Here is a 21,952-nt window from a genome sequence, read left to right as displayed (position 1 = left end):
GTACTTAACAACAACAACAATCTTTCTAGAAGCAAATGGCCACATCTTTCTTCCACAGAATGACTGATGGGTTTGAACTGTTGGCATTTCAGTTAGCAGTCAAGCTCTTAACCACTGCATCATCGGGGTTCTTTCACCACATTGTTCTTGTTTTTAAGTGCCCCAGATCAGTTCAGACTCATAGTGACCCTGTGTTGGGTTTCTGAGGAGCAGCTAGTGGGTTTGAACTGCTGACCTTGTAGTTTGCAGTCCAGTGCTAATCCTACACCACATTAGATGTTCCTAATAAATATTTGTTTAGCTAATCAGTATTTAGGAGTCCTAGTGTGGTGCTGTGGGTTAATGCGGTTTGAACTGTAAGGTCAGAAGTTCAAGCTCACCAGTTGCTCCTTGGAAACCCTATACAGGATCACTATGGGTCAGAACTGACTTGATGGCACTTAACAACAACAATAAATATTTAAGTCCTAAAACCCAATCAAGATGACGAACCGGGTAGATGTGCAGTGAGGAGCCACGTCACCAACAACACAGAATACTGGGCCTAGCAGGCTCAGAGATGGTGCTAGATAGAACTCTGAACCACATGTAAAGTAATACTTAGAAGATTGGAAGGCTTACAGCTGGGGGAATTTGTAGCAGAATCAAGAAACCATTGCTTTCTAATTCAAGATGCTCAGCTAGTCCCAGAGCTGCCATCTTGGAAGAGACCAAGTGGGGGATGGATCAGAACAGCCACAAACGCCTGACAGAACCACAAAGATACAGGTGTGGACATTCATTTTTTGGTATCTGTTCATTGGTCTCTCGCTGTCTGCACACCTCCATACTGGTGACTAGAGGGAATGCCTGAGCGAATGGATGCCCCACCCCCACCCCAGGAGGGTTCTAATTTCGCATGCGCACAGATCTCCTCAAAATTTAAAGTGACAGTTTCCACTTAAAACCAGACGGCCACCACTCGTCTGTCAGTTTGCCGTACTGTGGTGGCTTGTGAGTTGCTACGATTCTGAAAGCTATGGCACGGGTATTTTAAATACCAGCAGGGTCACCCATGGTGGACAGGTTTCAGATGAGCTTCCAGACAAAGACAGACTAGGAAGAAAGAGTGACAAACTACTTCTGAATCTTTAGTCACTGAAAACCTTATGAAAATCTGCTGCATAAGACCTTTTTAAAGTATTTAACAGCAAAGATGTCAGCTTGAGGACCTGACCCAAGCCATGGTGTTTTCAATAGCCTCATATGCATGCGAAAGCTGGACAGTGAATAAGAAAGACTATAGAAGAATTGATGCCTTTGAGTTATGGTGTTGGAGGAGAATGTTGAAAGTGCCATGGGCTGCCAAAAGAACCAATAGATCTATTTTGGAAGAAGTGTAGCCAGAGTGCTCCTTAGAGGCCAAGATGGCCAAACTTCGTCTCTCATACTTTGGACATATTGTCAGGAGGGACCCATCGCTGGAGAAGGATATCATGTTTGGTAAGGTGGAGGCTCAGAGAAAAAGAGGAAGACTCCCAGCAAGATGGATTAGCCAAGTAGCAGCATCAATGGCAGCATCAAGCGTGGCAACAATAGCGAGGTTGGCCCAGGATTGGGCAGTGTTTCATTCTGCTGTGCATAAGGTCGCTATGGGTCAGTACTGACTCGATTGCACCTAACAACAACAACATGACCCTAGGACGATCACAACAGACTCTGAAGACTTTATAGGAAGGTGGAAAGGGAAGGAGGGCTCACGGGGTGAGAAGAGACAACAAAGAGAATTTACTTCCACTCGCTCCCTGAATCAACCACTGGGGGCCTGCTGCTGTCGGCATTTGGGGACTCCATCCCTTCAGTGGGTGGTCCTTGTCTTTGCTCACCAACAAAGATCAGCTTAGCTAGAGAGAGTTTCATGTGGGCAAAAGATTTAAAGATTTATTGAGAAGAAAAGATCTGGCCACAGGGGAGGAAGAGCACCATAGGCAACACTAACTTTCCTTTCCCTGGACAAAGGATTTGCTGGAGTTTTTAAAAGTTTTAGGTGGGGAAGAGACATCCTGTTTACTTACAGGGATAGGTGGGTATTTCTGAGAAGTAGTCCATTTAGGAGGGGCCATGTTAATTGGGTACATGTGCAACATCTTTTTAAGAAGGATTATTCTACTGCAACGGCCTCTGGTAAGGGCAGACAAAACTTATTCTGGGATGTTGTACATGTGTAACTCCAGTCCCAGTCTCTCCAAGGGACTGGTGTTCTCCTCTTCCCCCAAGGAAAGGCCATCCTTTAAGGTGAGTAACACCAGTTAGCCTGTAAAACATCTTACTAGAAAGTAAAATACAGAAATCTTATGGGTAAACAGACTGCAAAATGAGCGAGTTCTTGGGATTAATGTTTTCACCTTCCGAGCAGTCTCAGGAAGACTTGGAGAGGTAAAGTAGCAGATGTTGAGGGGTTGGACCATATGAGGGCCTCAACTGGACCCATCATTGCTACTCAGGGGGCTTCTTCTGGGAGCTATGGGGCTACAGTTCTTAGAAATCTTCCACCACTGAGAATCCACAGAGCACCTACTGTATGTGTCTCAGGCACTAGACCAGGTGCTGAGAGAGAACCAAGGAAGTCCCCTGCCTTGGAGACAAAGTCTTTGCTTCCCTAGTAGCTCTTTTCAAGAGGGCTCCTAGGCTCCCTGCCTTTCCAAGTACCTGAATTTAGATCTCCATCCAAGCCCTACCTCAGTAGCTCTTCCTCCATGAGTTCTCCTCACAATGGATGAGCCACACGGATCCCCTCTGGGCTCCTGGGGCACTGCCCTTCAGTGGGTCCCTTTTGTTCTTGCAATGAGCAGTGGCCACCTCTCTGGATCTATGGCTAGTTACCCTCTGGGAACTGTCCCAAGGTCCCCAGGGTAGTAGGATGAAAGCCCAGGAGTGGAGCTTCTAAGGACTCTTGATCAGCACTGGAGGATCAGCATTGGATTGTGAACCACAAGTTGGCAGTTCAAACCCACCAGCTACTCCTCAGAAACCCTTATACAGGATCACTATGAGTCAATATCACTTAACAACAAGAGCTTCTAAACACAGGCAACGTCCTATGCCATGGGACAAGTCCTCAGAGTCTGAAGAGATGCCATCTTACAGTGAGCCATCCACAGACTTATGGGGCATAGGCATCATCAGACTGAAGAAAAGTGAGGAAGTAGGTTCCCTTCAGGAGGAAAACAGAAGCAATATTACTTGATGAAATGATGGAATATGGATAAGCCTATATGATGCTGACATATCTTATCCAACATTAAGGACTGAAATGGGCGAACTAGTTTCCTTACTTTCTAGAACAGCCCCATCCAATAGAGCTCCCCACAGTGGGATTGTTCTATATCTACCTTTGCTGTCTAGTACCATAGCCAACAACCATAAAGCACTTGAATGTGGCCAGTACAACTGAGGAAGTGAATTTTTCATTTCATTTACTTTATCAACATAGGTTTAAAATTTTAAAGTCACAGGTGGTCATTGTATTGGATAACACAGCTCTGAAATAACTTAAGGAGCTTAGGCTGTATGTGAGGAGTGATCAGAGAAGAAAGATACCCTTAATGGATCTAGTGTTTCCTTTATACTCTCTCAGCAATTAAGCAAGGATACAGTGGATGGTGGAAAATAGACCCTGTATCCGGAAAAAAAAGAAGGGAAGGGAGGAAAGAACAATCAGATTACTCTGATTTTGAAGGCATTGTTGATGTTAAGTGCCACTGAGTCAGCTCCAACCCGTAGTGACCCTGTATAGGGTTTCCAAGGAGCCGCTGGTAAGCTTGAAGTGCCGACCTTTACAGTTCAAGCCGACTTTACGGCCCAGTGCATTAACCCACAGTGCCACACCAGGTCTCCTTTGAAGGTGTACCTGTGCCCATTTATTTGCCCAATGACCCAATGATATAGGCAGGCCTTCACCATTACAAGCACAATGATCCAGCGGCAAAGGACTTGGGGTTGCAAATGGATTCAGGCCACTTCCTGTTTTACACAGTGCTTCCAAAATGAACTCTACAATTGCTGAGGTGGCATATCAAGACTGTGACAAAAAAGACTTAGTGTTTTACAGGGGAAAGCAGCTTTGGGATTCTGCAGCTAAAAGAGAACTGTCAGTGGTGGTGGTGGTGGTGGTGGTGATGCTAAGCGTCGTTGAGTCTGTTCCAACTCATAGTGCCCCTGTAAAGCGTTTCTGAAAAGCAGGTGGTGAGTTTGAACTGCTGACCTTGCAGTTCAAATCGACCTTGCTGTCTAGTGTATTTCTCCAAAAATCTCAAAACCTCAGAATGGGAGAAAAAGCGACAGAACTTAGTGTCCTAGAGCCTGGGAATTCCAAGCCCTTAGGAGAAGGCACCTCTTCCTTACCTGTTCCCCAGAGCACTTGCCACACCAGGAAGCTTCCCTAGTGTTCCCCTTCCCCGTGTCCTTGAATGTCCTGAACAAACAAAACGTGTGGATAGGAACAGCGATCGATCATCTGCTGCAGGTGTATAGTTCTTCAGAAACCCCTGACATTGTGAACCACAGAAATGATAAGGACCAACCAGCTCAGGTATATTTTGGATACAGTAGCTTTCCAATGGTGACACAGCCAACAGCTGCCAAACCTTCCCTTGATCAGGAAACAGGCTAAATAAAATCTGTAACAATCAAAAACAGTCAATTATAGATATGTGGAATAAAGAGTATGAAAACTAATCAACAGTTGAAAATAGGGATCTGAAAATGCGGTTCATTTCCAAAATTCACCAGCTTATTATGAATATCCTTTCTTAGATATTAAAAAAACATTTGGATTCATTATACTATTGTCAGCTACAGTGGTCCTTGATTAGTGATACTTTCCCATTTTAAGGATTAAAATTGTTGTCGTTGTTGTTACGTGCCGTCGAGTTGGTTTCATCCTGTATAGGGTTTCCAAGGAGCAGTTGCTGGGTTTGAACTGCAGACCTTGTGGTTCACAGTCCAGGAGCCAGCTACTAAAGTTGTCAACAACTAGCAAACTTGCTCTTCAGATTCAACACTAAAAGAATGTGGCCTTTGTGACTGGTGTAGTAAGTTTGTGGAGTTTGCAAAACACCTTTTATACCATCGGAAATGAAAGTGCTAATGAGGTGGCAGATTTAAGAATTTCAAAACAAATTCCTCAAATTCTATTTTGGAACTAAAACTCATCTCTCAGATAAAGGGTAAAGAAGACCCAGAAGCCAGGTGAGCTCTCAGAGGGCCAGATGAGGACCCACCATCCTTGACATCAACTACTAACCACCTCCACACCCATCCCCCATGCCCATCCCCCAGCCCCATTAAATCAGTGCGTGTGCTCAGAACCACAAGCATGTGAAAAACTTACAAAATGTAAATTAACCCACTTTTTGTTCTTGTGGAGTGCTGTCGAGTTGGTTCCAACCCATAGCAACCCTGTATAGGGTTTTCAAGGAGCAGCTGGTGAGCTTAAACTGCAGACCTTGCAATTCAAATGACTTGGCAGTCTAGCGCATTAACCCACAGCGCCACACCAGAGAGTCAATTCCTATAGTTGACTCCCTGGTGTGGTGCTGTGGGTTAATGCACAGAGCTCTGTAGAGTTTAAATAAAGGCTATAAATCTTTATGAAAGCACAGCGCCACATCTTTCTTCCACACAGCAGCTGGTGAGTTTGAAGTGAAGTGCTTAAGAAAACAAATTAGTAGTCAATTGACCTGGTGTTCCCTTCTGAGACCATGGTCATGAGCCCCCAGGTGGAAGAATGTATTCCCTCATGGCATCAAGATATTTGGCTATGTCTAAAAACGGTCATAACTTCGTTCCCTATATGCTCGACCACATTCATGGATATAGTTGCAACAAGGGGAATCTTTATGTAGGAATATCCTCTGTATATACATGTGGGTATACTCCCACAATTGTTCAGCCTTAATGTCTGTCCAGGATTCTAACCATAGATCATCATTGTTGCAGGATATTTATAAAGCCCTACCTCTCCTGCCTTTAACTCTTGCAGTCCTCCAAGTACCTTCCCTACCTCCATCAGTTTTTACTGTCTTTCCTTTAATTGTATTGCCTTCCCCTTCACCCAACTTAACAAGTGTGTATCCTCTAATCAGAAATTTACCCTCCCTTCCCTCCCACGCCTGGTAAACATCAAAGAATTTTTCTTTTAGTGTGAAAACATTTTCTTGACTATTTCAATAGTGGGCTCAGCATAATGGCCTCCAGATTCATCCGTGTTGTGAGATGTTTCACAGATTCATCATTATTTAACATAGCATGGTATTCCATTGTGTGTATGTGACATTGTTTGTTTATCCATTCTTCCACTGATGAACATTCAAGATGTTTCCATCTTTTTGCTATTGTGAATAGTGCTGCAAAAATGGGGTGTATATATCTATTCATGTTGTGGCTCTTATTTCTCTAGGATACATAACAAGTAGAGGGATTGCTGGGTCACATGGTATTTCTATCCCCAATTTTTTAAAGGAGCAATAGACTGTTTCTCACAATGATTGCAACCCTTTTTTCCTGTTTGTTAGATGTCTTCTTTGAAGTGCCTGTTCATGTCTTCTGTCCATTTTAATTGGATTATCTGTCTTTTTCTTGCTGAGGTGTTGAAGTTTTCTATACGTTTTAGAGATTGGTTCCTTGTTCAATATGCCACTGCCAATTTTTCCCCTAGCTGTGGTTCTCTTTCTACTCTTCTGGTGAAAGATTTTGATGCAAATAAATGTCTAATTATTAGGAGGTCCCAGTCATCTGGTCCCAGTCAAGTCTGTCTTATTCTGTTTTCAGTACTGTTTGATAACATCAACATTAATGCCATGTGTTAGGTCCCTAAGTTTGTCTTTATTTTTTCATTAATAATCTTTATAATTCTAGATATAACATTTGCTTTTGCTGTATCTTGAGTTCGATTTTTTTTCTTGCATATGGTGTGAAATATGGTTCCTGTTTCATTTTTCTGCAAATGATATTCAATTTTGCCAGCAGTATTTGGTAAAGAAGGAGCTCTGATAACATACTGGTTACAAGTCGGGCTGCTAACCTCAAGGTCAGCAGTTCAAATCTACCAGCCATGCTGTAGAAGAAAGATGAGACTTTCTGTTCCAGTAAAGATTTACAGCCTCAGAAATCCTATGCAGGGTCAGAACCAACTCCACAGCACACTACCACCATCATTTGTTAAAGACTCTTTCTTGTCATCATTTAACAAGTTTCGGCCTTTGTCAAAGATCAGCTGCACAAAGGTGGATAGATTTACTTCTGAATTTTCTATTCTGTTCTACTGATTTATGTGTCTTTCATTGTATGAGTACCAGGGTGTTTTGAATACCAGGGTATGTAGTAGGTTTTGAGATCCGGAAGTGCCAGGTCTCCTACTTTGTTCTTTAAGAGTGCCTTTCTTTCTTTCCTTTCTTTCCTTCTTTCTTTCTTTTTAACTTTTTATTGTGAATTAAGTGAAGGTTTACAGAACAGATCATCAGTTTCACAGTCAACAAATCATATACTTTGCTTCATTGCAATGATTTCAATCCCCTCCACGTACCATCAATTAATAATATTTACCTCTCTTCACTTCGACTCTTGCATTCCTCTATGTCTCCCCCACTTCATCTTTCCTCTGTCAGCCTCTCTCTTCTAGCATATTGCCTGCCCCTCACCTACAGTAACATGTATCTACCCTCTAACTCGTGAATAATTTCCCTTCCTTCCACCTTCATACAATGCTTATTTTATCAAGAAAACCTTTTAACTTTTTAAAATAGTGGTTTCATACAACAGTTGTCTTTTTGTGATTGACTAACTTCACTCAGGAGTCCTGGTGTGTCACTGTGGGTTAATGCACTGGACTGCAAGGTCGGTTTGAACCACAAAGTCAGTGGTTCCGTTTCACCAGAAAACCCTATACAGGGTTGCTATAAGTAGAAACCGACTCAACAGCACTTAACAATTTCACTCAGTATAATGTTCGCCAGGTTCATCCATGTTGTGAGGTGTTGTTTGGATTTATTGTTACTTGTCAATGTTGCATAGTGTTTCATTGTATGTAGCAAAGTTTGTTGAACCATTCTTTTTTCTGTTGTGCTCTTGTAAACTGCATATTGAAATACCCTGTTGTTATCCATTCTGCTTCTTTCTGTCTCTTCATTGCTGCATTTAATCCATGTACACTCAATGTAATTATCAATAGGTAGGAATTGATTGCTGCCATTTTGCTGTGTGTGTGTTTTATGGTGCTGCTGATTTCTTTGTTCCACATAATTTTCCGCATTGAGCTCATTGTGTTTGTGGGCTTTCTTTTCATTTATATTTCTGTTTTAATGTTTACTTCTGATTTTCCTTTTTTATTTTGATGTGAAGATATATTAATTTTCTTTGAGGTTACCTTGTAATTTATTAAAATTTCCCCCGTTTAAAACATTTTATTTTATCTTGCAATCTACTTGACCATTTGGAAGTTTTGTATCTGCACTATTCCCTCTTCTTGCTTTGTAGTTGATTTCACTATAAATTGATATCACTGGTTCCCTATTTTCAATCATATAGAATTGTCTTGCTTTATCTCTTGCTCCCTATTTTCAGTCTTATAGGTTTGTTTTACTTTAAGTACTTCTATGAGGGTGAGTCAAAAATTATTCACACTCTGGTACCATTACTGATGACAACATTGAATGTGCACATGAAATGATTCTGTCAAATAGATGAGAGTGAAATGGATTATGTGGCAAATCAGCCATGGCTCTGCATATGAAATAATCCATGACAGACTTGGGTTACAAAAAGTTAGTAAGAAATGGGTGGGTAGCAAGCAAACAGACGGAAGAGCATAAACAGAAGCATTTGTACATCTCCAAACAAAATTTGGACCCATACTTGAAGGTGAAAGTTTCTTTTAAAAAGTCATTACTGATGATGTGATACAGATTCATCACTACAAGCCCGAGAGTAAATGGCAGAATATGGAACAGAAACATCCTCAATTTCCAACCAAGAAAAAGTTCAAAAGTCAACCATCAGCTAGAAAATTGATGCTTACAGTTTTCTGGGATTCTCAAGGGAAAAAGTTTCAAAGATCAGCAGTGTTTGCTACAGTGAAATGCTCACTGAAGAGGTGATGCCTGAATTTCAGTTTCAATGCATAAGACTACTACCCAAGGGCATTGTGATCTTGCATGATCTCTGCCCACACTGTTGACATTCTGCAAAAAAATCACTTTGAGGTGTTAAAGCATCCTCCTGATATTGCTCAATCAGACTTTCACCTGTTTGGTCCCCTGAAATCAGTCCTAGGAGCACAAAGATTTGCCTCTGATGAAGAAGTGAAGACAGCAGTGCATTCATGGCTCACAGCTCAACCTAAAATATTTTTTTCATAAGGGATTACGAAAGCTTGTTCACAGATGGATAAAGCATCTGAAAAGGAGATTATGCTGAAAAATGATGTATTTGTCTTTTCTAAAAGTTGATTAAAGTAGATCCTACAGCCAGAGTGCTGGTAATTTTTCACTCATTCTTGTATATCTGGATTGAGTTTTGGGTGATGCTCTCACGTATGTTAACCTCAGGTTGTCTTTTGTTGTTGGTTCTTAGTCCAAAGAATTCTGGTTAGTAGTCTTGAGGAAAGTTGGTCTAGTTATTACAAATTCCTTTCATTTCTGTTTATCTGAAAATGTCCTAATTTTGCTGTCATTGTTGAGCAAAGCTTTGCTGGATATACAATTCTTGGTTGGCAATTTTTTTTTCTTTCAGAGTTTTGTATATGTCATCCCATTGCCTTCTTGCCTTCATAGTTACTGCTGAGAAATCAGAGCTTGATCTTATTCTCATTTGTAGGTTAACTTTGCATTTTTCCTGAACTACATTCAGGATCCTTTCCTTGTCTTTAGTTTGGAAAAAATTGATTATGATATATCTTTATGCCTTAGTGGTTTTCTTTTAGGATCTATCCTGTTTGGGGTTCAGTCAGTTTCTTATATGCTAAGCTTCTCACATTTCATGATGTTTCGGAAGTTTTCTCCCAACAACTGGACAATTTTCTCTGTTCGAGTAAACTACTATTGATTTATCTTCAAGTTCGCTAACTGGGGCTTCCATTGCTTCAAATCTACTCCTTTGCCCATTCAATGTCATTGTCCATTTCTGATATTTTAGTCTGTCCATTTCTGATATTGTATTAATCTTCTGGATTTCTAATTTCAGGTTTTGTATTGTTTCAAAATCTGCATTTTTTTTATTTTTATTTTTTTTGTCTATTTGTTCTTGTAGTGCTTGCCTGATTTCTTCTGAAGTTTTTTCTGTGTTCTCCTTGCTTTATTCAGTCTTCCTTTCAATACTTTGAAGGCACCTAACTATCATTTTTCAAAATTCTCTTTCAAGCAATTCAATTATCCTTTCTTCCTCAGAAACATTTTCTGGCTCTGCATCCTAGCCTAAAATTGTCTGTTGTCTCTAGAATATTGTGGTGTTGTCATACCTTTATTTCATTGATGTTTGTATAATGATGTGTTTTTAGGCTCTCACCAACTATCTCCTGTGGGTATTGTTAGAGAAAGGAAGGGTGTGCACCATTTGTCATTTGTGTACCTCAGTTTAAGGTGAGTTTGGCTGTTGTTGGCTTCTGCCTATCTCTAATAAGGAAGCACAGGAGCTGGTTTGGACTCTTGCCTACTGGGTAGAGCTGCAGAGGATACGATGTAGCTAAGCTGTATTGGCCTATGTGAATCTGCTCTACCAGGTCACTCTCTGTCACCAAAGCTGCCAACAAAAATTCAAAATAGTCTCATTGCATTTCGTCAGGTTTTCACCAGTCAGTTTCCCTCTCTCACCTTCCCCGCTCAGCTTCTCCTCCCAACAAGCACTAGATCCACTTTTCTAAATTTTCCTCTGAAGTTCAGAGTTCCAGGATAGTCACCTTTACTGTTTCATTTGGTCTCTCATCTCACTGTTGTAGAGGGTCTGTGTAGTGTATCTGCCTGTCTGCCATTTTGCCAGAAGTCCAGTAGTGGTTTTCTTATCTAAGGTCTCTTGCCTTTCCACATGAAGTTGTTTAGTTTTCCCATCTCTTTTAAGAATGATGTTGGAATCTGATCCAGGACTGTACTATATCTGTGTATATATATATGTTGTTGTTGTTGTTGTTTAGTGCCGTCGAGTCGGTTCCGACCCATAGCGACCCTGTACAGGGTTTCCGAGGCTGTAAATCTTTACGGGAGCAGAACGCCTCATCTTTCTCCCGCGGAGCGGCTGGTAGTTTCGAACTGTTGGCCTTAAGGTTCGCAGCCCGATTCGTAACCACTACGCTACCATACATATAAATCATACTGATTTTTTTCACAATGCCAATACATTGTGAATACAGTCTTCTTACCCAGGAGCATGGTTAATTTTTTCATTTATGTACGTTTCTTTTCATTTCTTGTAATAGTGCTTTGTAAGTCTTGTTTCTCTGATTAGATTTATCCCCAAGTATTTCATTTTTGGGGTGGCTATTGTAACATAATATTGCTTCCCTGGTTTCCTTTTCAGGATTCTTTTTGTTAGTGTAAAAGAATTCAATTGGTTTTTGTATGTTTATATTGTGCCCTGTCACTTTGCTGAATCTTTCAATTAATTCCAGTAATTACCTTGCTGAGTCTGTGAAATTTTCTTTGTATCGGATCATATCATTGACCAACAGAGAGAGTTTTACTTCTTTTTTTTTGTCACCCTGGATGACTTTAATTTCCTTTTTTTTTCACTTATTCCTCTGGCTAAGTCTTTCATTACAACATCAAATAGGATGGTTCAATCTCAACAGCCACTCCTCAGAAACACTATGCAGGTTGCCATGGGTCAGAACCGACTCAACAGCACTTAACAACAACAACAATGGTGACAAATGGCATCCATGTCTGGTTCTTCTTCACAGGGGGAATGCTTTCAGTTTCTCCCCATTGAGACGAACTGTAAGAATATGACACCTAACATCCCTCCCACTATACTCTCTATTGCTCCTCTGGGTTCAATAATCCATTGCAATGGACACACAGAACTCAAACACCATACTCACAGCAATGGAGGAGTTGTTGTTGTTAAGTGCCATCGAGTCGGTTCTGACCCATAGCGACCCTGAACAGGGTTTCTGAGGCTGTAAATCTTTACGGCAACAGAAAGCCTCCTCTTTCTCCCACGGAGCGGCTGGTAGTTTCAAACTACTGACCTTGTGGTTTGTAACCCGATTCATAACCACTACGCTACCAGAGTTACCAGGTTACAATTCAGGGTCAAAAATCCTCAGGGCACAGTGGTTCCAGTCAGGACAGCCTCTCCTCAGCCATGCCCACAGACAGGCCTCTCTCCACCCAGTCAATGCTACAACTCTCTTTTGTGGCTGCCAATAAATGCCCAGAGGACGCAGCACTCAACTATAAGACTCAGCCTAAAGGCACTTTGCTCTAGTTCTTTGGGCCAGCAAACTCTGCGTGCATGGAGGCACCCCACTCTACAAGCAAGCCTCCTGCCCAAAGTCACTCAGTTTTACTTGCTCCATGGGCTGGGAATCCCACCACTCTGTCCCGTGCTCTGGTTCTTGGTTCTGTTGCTGCTGCTCCTCTGTCCCTCCTCCAGGGTCACAGCTTTTATCTCTGGGTTGAGGAACTTCAATGCACAGGGATCTCAGAACCCAAAGGATGCATTCCACTCCTGGCTCTTCTTTGATGGTAGTGAGATCCTCCCATCCTACTTTTGAGATGGTTCATTATACTCATGCTAGAGTTTCAAGTTTTTACAATTGAAATTAACTCTACTAACATCCACAGCGAAATCATGTCACCCTATTGGTATCTTCTCCCATCTGCTGTTAACCAGACCCAGCAGGGCAGAAACATTTGGTGGGAGTTACAAGCTATGGCTAGAAGAGACATTAGATAATTCACTACACCACACTAATGTTGGCTGTTAATATTGTATATATGCCCTTAATTGTGTTAAGGAATTTCCCTTTTATTCCTAATTCGTTGAGTGTTTTAATCATGAGTGGGTATTACATTTTGTCAAATGCCTTTTCTGTGTCAATTGATATGATAATGTGGTTCTTTTCCTTTATTTTATTCATGTGGATTACATTGATTGCTTTTTCTAATATTTAACCAACCTTGCTTACGTATGTTATGAATTTCACTTGGTCATGATGTAGTATTAATTTTTAATATGTTAGATTCTACTGACTAGGATTTTGTTGAAAATATTTGCATCTATGTCCATGATTTATACTGGTCTATAATTTTCTTCTTTAGTTATATATTTGCCTGGCTGTGATATGCTTACTTCATCAAATGAATTGTGGAGTATTCGGTCCTTTTCTATACTCTAGAATAATTTGAATAGATTTACTGTCATTTTTTTCTCTGAATGTTTGGTAGAATTCTCTAGTAAAACTGTTCAGTGAAGGATTTTTGTTGTTGTTGCTGTTGGGAGTTTTTAAATGACCTGATCTATTTCTTCTTTTGTTACTGTTCTGTTCAAATTTTCTACTCTGTCCTTGTTAGTTAAGGTAGTGTGTTGCTAGAAATTTGTCCATTTCTTCTCAAATTTGTTACAGTTTAGTTCTTCATACTATTCTATTACCCTTTTTATTCCCACTGGTTCTGTTATGATAGCTACCACAAGTTATTTGCATCTTCTCCTTTACTTCCTTTGGTAGATTTGTCAATTTCATTAATCTTTTCAATGAACAAACTTCTAGTCATGTTGATTCTTCTGTTCTTCTGGTTTTGTTTCCTTTATTTCTAATCTTCTGGTGTGGTGTTGTAGAATCAGCACTGAACTGTGAACCACAAGGTCAGCAGTTCAAACCCACCAACTGCTCCTTGGAAACCCTATACATAGTAGCTGTAAGTCAGAACCAACTCTATGATATCAATAACAACAACAATCATTATTTCTCTTCTTCTGGTTACTGTAGGCTTATTTTTCTGCTCTTTTTTTCATTGTTGGAGATGTTGGGTTACAGTGTTAATTTTTATTCTTTCTCATATTTTGCTTTGTTTTTACTGCTATAAATTGCACTCAAGCACTGTCTTTGCTATGTCCCAGAGGTTTTAATGGCTTGTGTTTTCTTTCTTTTTGATTCAAGGAATTTTTTAATTTCATGTTTTAGTTCTTCTATTACCTAGTAGTTTTTAAGCAGGTATTATTCAATTTCCAAATACTTTCTTGTTTCCCTTGATCTTCCTCTTGCTGATTTCTAATTTCATAATGGTGTGATCAGAGAAGATACTTTGCAGTATTTCGATGTTTTAAAGTTCAGACTTGATTTGTGGCCTAAACTATGATCTATTATGGAGAATGTACCATGTGTACTGGACAAGAATGTATACTGTACTGTTGTTAGATGGAGTGTTCTGTACATGTATATAAGGTCAAGTTGGTAATTGTAGTGGTTAGTTCTTCTTTGTGACTTTGTTGAGTTTCTAGCTGCTCTGTACATCATTGAAAATGGTGCATAAAAGTCTCCTAATATTACTGTAGAGTTGTTGGTTTCTTTAATTCTCTTGGAGTTTGGTTTATATATTTTGAGGCTCTTTCCTAGGATGCATATTTATTATGGCTATGCTTTCTTGTGCTACTGACATCTTAGTCATTATATAATGTCCTTCCTTGTCTCTTTTGCTTAAAAGTCTATTTGATCAGAAATGAATATTGCTACTCCTGCTACTCTTTTTTGGTTGCCATTTGCTTGATTTTTTTTTTTTTCATCTTTTGATTTTTAGTCTATTTTTATCTTTGAGTGTAAGTTGTGTCTCTTGTAGACAGCATATGGATGGGTTCTGTTTTCTTATCAATTCTGCTACCCTCTATCTTGATTGGTGCATTTAATCCACTCAGTGTAATTGTTGATACGTTTAAATTTATTGCTATTATGTTTGTGGTGCTGGTATCTCCATTTTACATAATTTTCATTACTGAATTCATTCAGTTTGTGGGTTTCTCTCATTTGCTTAGTTCCTGTTGTTTTAGTATTTACAAAATCCTTATGATTTTCCTCTTTTTATTTTCTTCTATATGAGGGTTACCAATTTTTCTTTCAGAATACCCTGGAGTTTATTAATTTCTCCCAAGTTTAAAGCCACCTATTTTATCTTGAAATTCTTCTTCATTTGGAAATTTTGTAACTACACTATCTATTCTCTCTTTTTCATTTTTAATTGTCCTTGCTTATAAATCGTTATCTCTGGCTCCCTGTTTTCAGTCTTATAGATATTTCTATATCTGGGTTGGCTTCTGGGTGGTGTTATCATGTATTCTCTGTCTGAGGAAATCCCTACAGTATTTCTTGTAAGGTTGGTCTGGTTTTCACAAATTCTTTTAATTTCTGTTTATCTAGAAATGTCCTAATTTTGACTCTGTATTTAAGGGACAATCGTTCTGGGTGTATAATTCTTGGTTGTCAGCTCTGTTCTTTCAGAGTTTTATATATTTCACCCTATTGCCTTCTTGTCTGCATGGTTTTTGCTGAGAAATCAGAGCTTTGTCTTATTGGTTGTCCTTTGTATCTTTTCATTTTCCCATGATGCTTTTAAGATTCTTGTCTGTAGTTTTAGAAAGTTTTATTTTTATATGTCTTGGTGATTTTCAAATTTTTGATTTCTTGACTGTTGCTTTCATAGGCATTAATTGTGAAATGAAATCCTTGACAACTTCAATCTTTTCTCTATGTATCTTGATAGTGCTTGTTGGTCTAGTTGTGAGGATTTCTGTTTTCTTTTGGTTGAAGTATAATCCATACTGAAGGTTGTAGTCTTTGATTGTCATCAGTAAATGCTTCAAGTTCCCTTCATTTGCAACAAGCAAGGTGTGTCAATAGTATAGTATATCTCAGGTTGCTAATGAGTCTTTCTCAGATCCTGATGTTTCACTTTTCTTCATAAAGTCTAAGTTCTTGGATTCTTTTCTTAGATCACAGACTAAGTATAGTGAAAGAACACAACCTTAGTGCACACATTTCCTGATTTTAGAACATGTAATGTCCCTTTGTTCTGTTTGAATGACTGCTTCTTGCAGTCATTAAGTATTCTGGAATTCTTATTTTTCACAATATTATTCTTAGCTTGCAATGATCTACACAGTGGAATGACTTTGCATAATCATTAAAACACAGGTAAACAGCTCATTACTCACAGTGGAATGACTTTGCATAGTCAATAAAACACAGGTAAACAGCTCATCAATTTTAATCACTTGTCACATATGTTTAATATGTGCTATAGTTGTAAATTGCTTCAATGTAGTCTTTGTTAGATTATATAAATACTAAAAATATTTTTTGTAAATTTTCTGCAATGAATTACAACCTTATTAGTTACAAAATTATTAGCAACTTAGACTTTCTCCCTCTTTCTTTTCTTTTAATTACTACTTCTTACTCCAAAAAGATATTAAGGTCACAAATACTAATGTCATAGCAAAAAGTCAGAAAGTTTGACAAAATTAGTGACTATGACAACACTGGAACCAATGAAAACAAAAGACTACAAAGCAGTGCAGACAAAAAACCTGTGACTTGAAGTGTGATTATAATTGGGTAGTAATGATAGCTTCTGCTCCTGTAAAGATTTACAGCCTTGGAAACCCTGTACAGGATCGCTATGAGTCGGAAGTGACTCCACGTCACATAACAAAAACTCAAATGATAGCTCCAATGGGATGCATTAGAAAGTTAAAACAGTAAATTAGCAGTTTTAGATATAGTGATGCAGGTAGTTTGAACTTAACCAAAAAATGTTTTGTTGTTACAACTAACTGCGGGGATATTTTTACTTAAAAAAAAAAAAAGTTTCTATTGAAACATTGGACAAGTGTTTATAGATGACCATTCTGATAGTGTCACCTGGTGCAGTCTACAACCCCACATCCCCTCATGACAACACTGGGTCACACCCACCCAACATATCATGCCCAGTGCCTGCTGTGGGATTCCAGCAAGGTGCACATAGGGCCCTGGACACACAAGGCTGGAAACAGGCTCCTATCCAGTCAGGGCGAGGCCCACTCAGTGCCTCTCCAGGCCTCCAGGCTCAGCTCACCCTCAGAGCAGGTGACGCCACCAGCACAGCCCTTACCTGTCTTCTTCCTATTGAGAAAAGCCATCACTCCCACCTCCTGACATTTACCAAACACCTGTCCCACTCGCTTTCCTGTACCCTGTCCCAGACGTGGCCGTATGAGGCTGATTTGACTTTAGGATGCATCTATTGGACAGAATGTTTCAAAAGGAAGCTGGAGTTTCACTCCCTCCAGTAGGCTTGCCCAAGGCAGGGGCCCAGGGCTCCATCAAAGGGGCCCCACATGGCTAGGAGGGTAACAGTGCAAATTAAGTGTATTTATTGTATGTGGCTGAAGAGGTGGTAAGTCCCTAGAGCAGGAGGAGAGACCCAGGGAAGACGAACTACCTTCTAGGGAGCAGATCCACCCAGGGCTGGGACTGCAGAATGAGAACACAGCAGGGCAGTGCTGGGGCTCTGCCTCCTCCTCCACCTGAGCTGCCACCCCAGGCACCCATGTATCTCCTCTGAAGGCGGGCAGAACCTTGCAGAGCTGCGATACTTACCGAACACAACACTATGAAGATGAACAGGCTCATGACAGTCAGCCCACGCATACAGCTTCTGCAAGAGAAAAGCCACTGGGGTCACCAGAGGTGTCAGTCACTGGTGAAATGAATCTGGCACCTCTGAGCTGTGTACCTACAACCCCACTGCCTGGTGGGAAGGTGCTGTTGGGGAGTGTACTTAGCTGCTGCACAGTGCCTCCCTGCAAAAGCAATGGTTTCAAGATGTGTGGTCATCACCAGTCTGTAAAGGCTCAAAGGCCCCACTCTTTACAACTAAATTGTTTCATCTTGGTTCTCTACTCATCTCTGTCAATGATTTTCCCCAGACTTTTCCTGGGGGAGGGGGAAATCGATTTGATATTCAAATATGAAAGTATGGTCTGTAAACAATAATTCTCAAAGGTAATGAACGCCAAGTCTTTGGCCAGTTGTACCACAGAAACTCTTCAGAGTGCTTCAGAAGATGCTGACACAGAAAGACTCTCTCATGCCCTTCTCTCCCATTCTCATCACCCACCACTTCTCCTCACAGTGATCTACAAGGCCCCTCCTGCTAACCCTGTTTTCTAGCTGCTCTGTCATGGGGACCTCTCCGCCTCTGGTCTGCTCAGTCCCTTCTCCCCATCCCTGATCTCCCCCTCAACAGGCCTGCAGACAGCCTCCCTGCTGACCCAGAAGTTAATCACTGATGTCCCTCTGCATCAGCCCACTGATGTCCCTCTGCAGGTCACTGCATGGTACTGGTACCCATTAGTAGAGGAAGGAAGAACATCTATGTTGGGACACCTTTTTATTTTAAGTTCCATCCTTCCTTAAAAACTTTCTTTCCGATCCCTTGAAAATTGTAAAACCTTGTTTTATATTCTCCTACATTTAATGAAATTGATGAATAATCATTTCATACTTCATTTCCAGCTTATGATTTAAGAGCTCCTATTTAAATGGGGATCAAAATGGCATTTCTTTTTAAAGCATGCAACTTTCATCAAGCTATCCTAAATATAAATCTTTTTCTACATTGATTCTGACAGATATTGTAGAACTAACAACCAAAATAAGATGTTTCTTTCTCTGCAAAGCATGGATCTTTCCAGACATGGCAGAATGGCATGGAATGTCTCTGTAGTAACTTCAGGGCAATTATTCTATGAATCACAAAAGATACAACAACCAGTGAAGATAAAGTCTGAAATTTATCTATCGTGTTATGAGCCCAGTTGTTGAATATTTAGGCACAAAGTGACCTCATTAGTTAGGAGGGGCATTAAGAATGACTGATATGGAATGTAGGACCCTATCCAGAGAAGTAGTGACACCAGAGATGGAGGCAGAGATGATGACATGGAGAAAGAGAGCAGCTGAGGACTCTACACTCATGGGAAGAGAAAAGCTGTGTGATGGTGGCCAGGAGGCAGACTTGCAGAATGTGCCCTTTGGTGGTGTAAATTATTATACATGCCTGAGTGTTTTTATTTACATCAAAAACAAAAAACAAAAAAAAAACAGGGAGTAGAAGCAAATACTGTTGAATGATAATGCAGAGGGGATTGTAATCATTGCAATGAAACAATGATGTAAAACTGATGTCCTCCCATGTAAACTATCCCTCAATTCACAATAAAAACTTTTTTTTTTTTGCTAAAAGGTACACTGAAGAGTTGGTGGGGTTGGAAAAGTTTCACCCCTAAGAAAAGTTTGCTGATAATATAGAATCATAGCTCCCTAAAATGCCAAAAAAGAAAGTGGATATGTAATAAAATTTAAACACTTCATTTAAAAATTCAGATGGTTAATTGATTCAGCTACACACTAGAGATTTCTAGGCCAGTTTGTAACTTTTGAAAAATGTGTTTGATTGAGACTAACTTGTTGTTTATATAAATCAATGAATAATAAAAATTGGGGGAGCCTTTTTTTGTATTGAAAATAAAGTGACTGATAAAACCAAGGCCCTGTTCATCCGATTGACATGACTGGCACAATCTCTCAGCAGACTCAACAGCTAAACACTGGTGCACCTACAAAAGGGCTGACCCAGTAGTAGGAGGACTGACAGTGACTCTAGGTGGTAAGGTGACAGGAGGAACAAGGAGACATCAGGTGGTGACGGACAGGTGGGACGCCAGGTGCTGAGGGAATTCTACTTTCAAACAGTTTGTTCTCAATGTAGCCAATGAATACATGACATCTAATCAATACAGAGAACAGAGCAAACTTGGCATCTGTGTGGTAGGTCCACAGTCCATCTCACCCTTGCCAGCTCCTGTGCTGTTCTCACCAACCCCTAAGATCTCCCCAAGCAGAACAGCCAGTTTCTCTTAATAAAAGTGGCAGCCACTGAGACCCCTCTATAACTCTTGACAAGAACTCATTCCTTTTGCAAACCTGGTGGCTATGGAGATTCAGAAACATATGAAAGAGTACAAAACCAGTCATAACTTTAGGTGCACATGCCTGATATCCTCTGGGGCTTAAGGAAATGAGCCCTTACCTGACAAAAAATGCAGCTGCCATTATGAAAAACCATCCTCTCCATTATCTGTGCAGGCTCCCTGGTAGTATAGTGGATTACAAGCTGGACAGCTAACTGCAAGGTCAGATATTCAAATCTACCAGTCACTCCATAGGAAAAGATGAGTCTTGTTGCTACCATAAAGATTTACAGCCTCCGAACCTATACAGAGTTGCAATCGGCTTGACTGCACACAACTACCACTACCACCACCACCACCATCATCCCTGAGAGGATTTTGAGAGAGTGCAGCAAAGGTGCGCCCCAGTCCCAGGACAGCAAATCTATGTACAGTTGCACTCAAGTCCTCCTACCTCAGGGTCCACAAGTGGGATGTGCCGGAAGCACCATCAGACAGGTTGCCTTTCTCCTTGGCGGTAAGAGTTCCAGACAGTCCGTCCCTGACACTGCCCAGCAACTGACTCTGCATCCAGTCTCTGGAGTTGTGTTCCCACAATTTCTCCATCGTGGTAGGTTTTGGAGGGCAGATGGGTGTACACTGTAGCCTGGAAAACACAGACTGGGGTTGCTTTCACCAAAATGGTACCATTGACACAAACAAGGCTTCCTTTCAGCAGGGATATGAAAATTGCCTGGGCAGAAACCCCGGATGTTTATTTTTTTTCTTAAGCTTTTTGTTGTGAATTGAGTAAAGATTTACAGACAGGATCATCTGTTTTCATTCAATAAACCATACATTTTGTTTCATCTCCAGATTTACAATCCCCTCCAGGCAACAATAGATATCATGCTTCCTCCCTATGGTTCCTATTTGCACTCCACTCACCTCGGATCCCTTCTCAATTTTACACTTAGAAAACTGTTGCCTTTTGATTTTGAATGTTTGACCATTCTATGGTGATTATACCTTTTTAGTGTTATTGCCCTCCCCATCCCCCTCACCCTTATAAACCTATCTACTGCTTGGCTGAAAATTGGACCACGAAAATGAGTTCTTTCCAGACCTCAAGGGTGGTCAAGTGCCATTGTCTCTGTTTCCTCCAGTCACTTCCTGACTAGTATATCTATTTTGTGGTTGTTGTTGCTGTAATCATTTTTAGTTTTGTTCCACATTTTCAGGTTTGTTCTACATTTTCTTCCACTCTATATGGGATCCTCTAATGTGATCCCATTCAGGGCAGTTGGTAGTGGTTGTTGTTGTTGTTAAGTGCCATCGAGTCAGTACCAACTCCTAGTGACCTTATGCAAAGCAGAATGAAACACTGCCCGATCCTGGGCCAACCTTACTACTGTTGCCATGCTTGAATCCATCGATGCTGCCACTTCGCCAATCCATCTCATTGGGGGTCTTCCTCTCTTTCTCTATCCCTCCACCTTACCAAACATGATATCCTTCTCCAGCGACTGCTCCCTCCTGACAATATGTTCTAAGTATGAGAGACAAGTTTGGCCATCCTGCCTCCAAGGATCACTCTGGGTGCACTTCTTCCAAAGCAGATCTATTGGTTCTTTTGGCAGCCCATGGCACTTTCAATATTCTCCTCCAACACCATAACACAAAGGCATCAATTCTTCTATGGTCTTCCTTATTCAGTGTCCAACTTTCACATGCATATGAGGTTATTGAAAATACCACGGCTTTGGTCAGGGCACCTTAATCCTCAAGCTGACATCTTTGCTCTTCAACACTTTAAAAAGATCTTTTGCAGCAGATATGCCTAATGTAATACATCATTTGATTTCTTGACTGCTGCTTCCGTTAATGTTGATAGTTGATCCGAGAAGAATGAAGTCTTTGACAACGTCAGTCTTTTCTCAGTTGATAAGAATATTGCTTATTGGTCCAGTGGTGAGGATTTTTGTTTTCTTTA

The 21,952-nt window shown here is 40.5% G+C and overlaps 1 protein-coding gene across 1 annotated transcript in view; it reads right to left on the bottom strand.

Annotated features, from left to right (window-relative positions):
* Positions 1–21,952, bottom strand: part of OCA2 (oculocutaneous albinism II) — a 223,528-nt gene that overhangs the window by 168,546 nt on the left and 33,030 nt on the right. Inside the window, exons 3-5 of the mRNA XM_006861920.1 lie at positions 20,435–20,626; positions 17,606–17,663; positions 4,586–4,658 (exon numbers count right to left, since the gene is read on the bottom strand). Of these exons, the coding sequence (XP_006861982.1) occupies positions 4,586–4,658; positions 17,606–17,663; positions 20,435–20,626 (323 nt within the window). The remainder of the gene's footprint in view (positions 1–4,585; positions 4,659–17,605; positions 17,664–20,434; positions 20,627–21,952) is intronic.

Source organism: Chrysochloris asiatica, unplaced genomic scaffold (genome assembly GCF_000296735.1).
Source record: "Chrysochloris asiatica unplaced genomic scaffold, ChrAsi1.0 scaffold00044, whole genome shotgun sequence".
NCBI lineage: Eukaryota > Metazoa > Chordata > Mammalia > Afrosoricida > Chrysochloridae > Chrysochloris > Chrysochloris asiatica.
The sequence above is the reverse complement of the archived record's forward strand: the minus strand, read 5'-3'. Positions and strand labels throughout refer to the sequence as shown.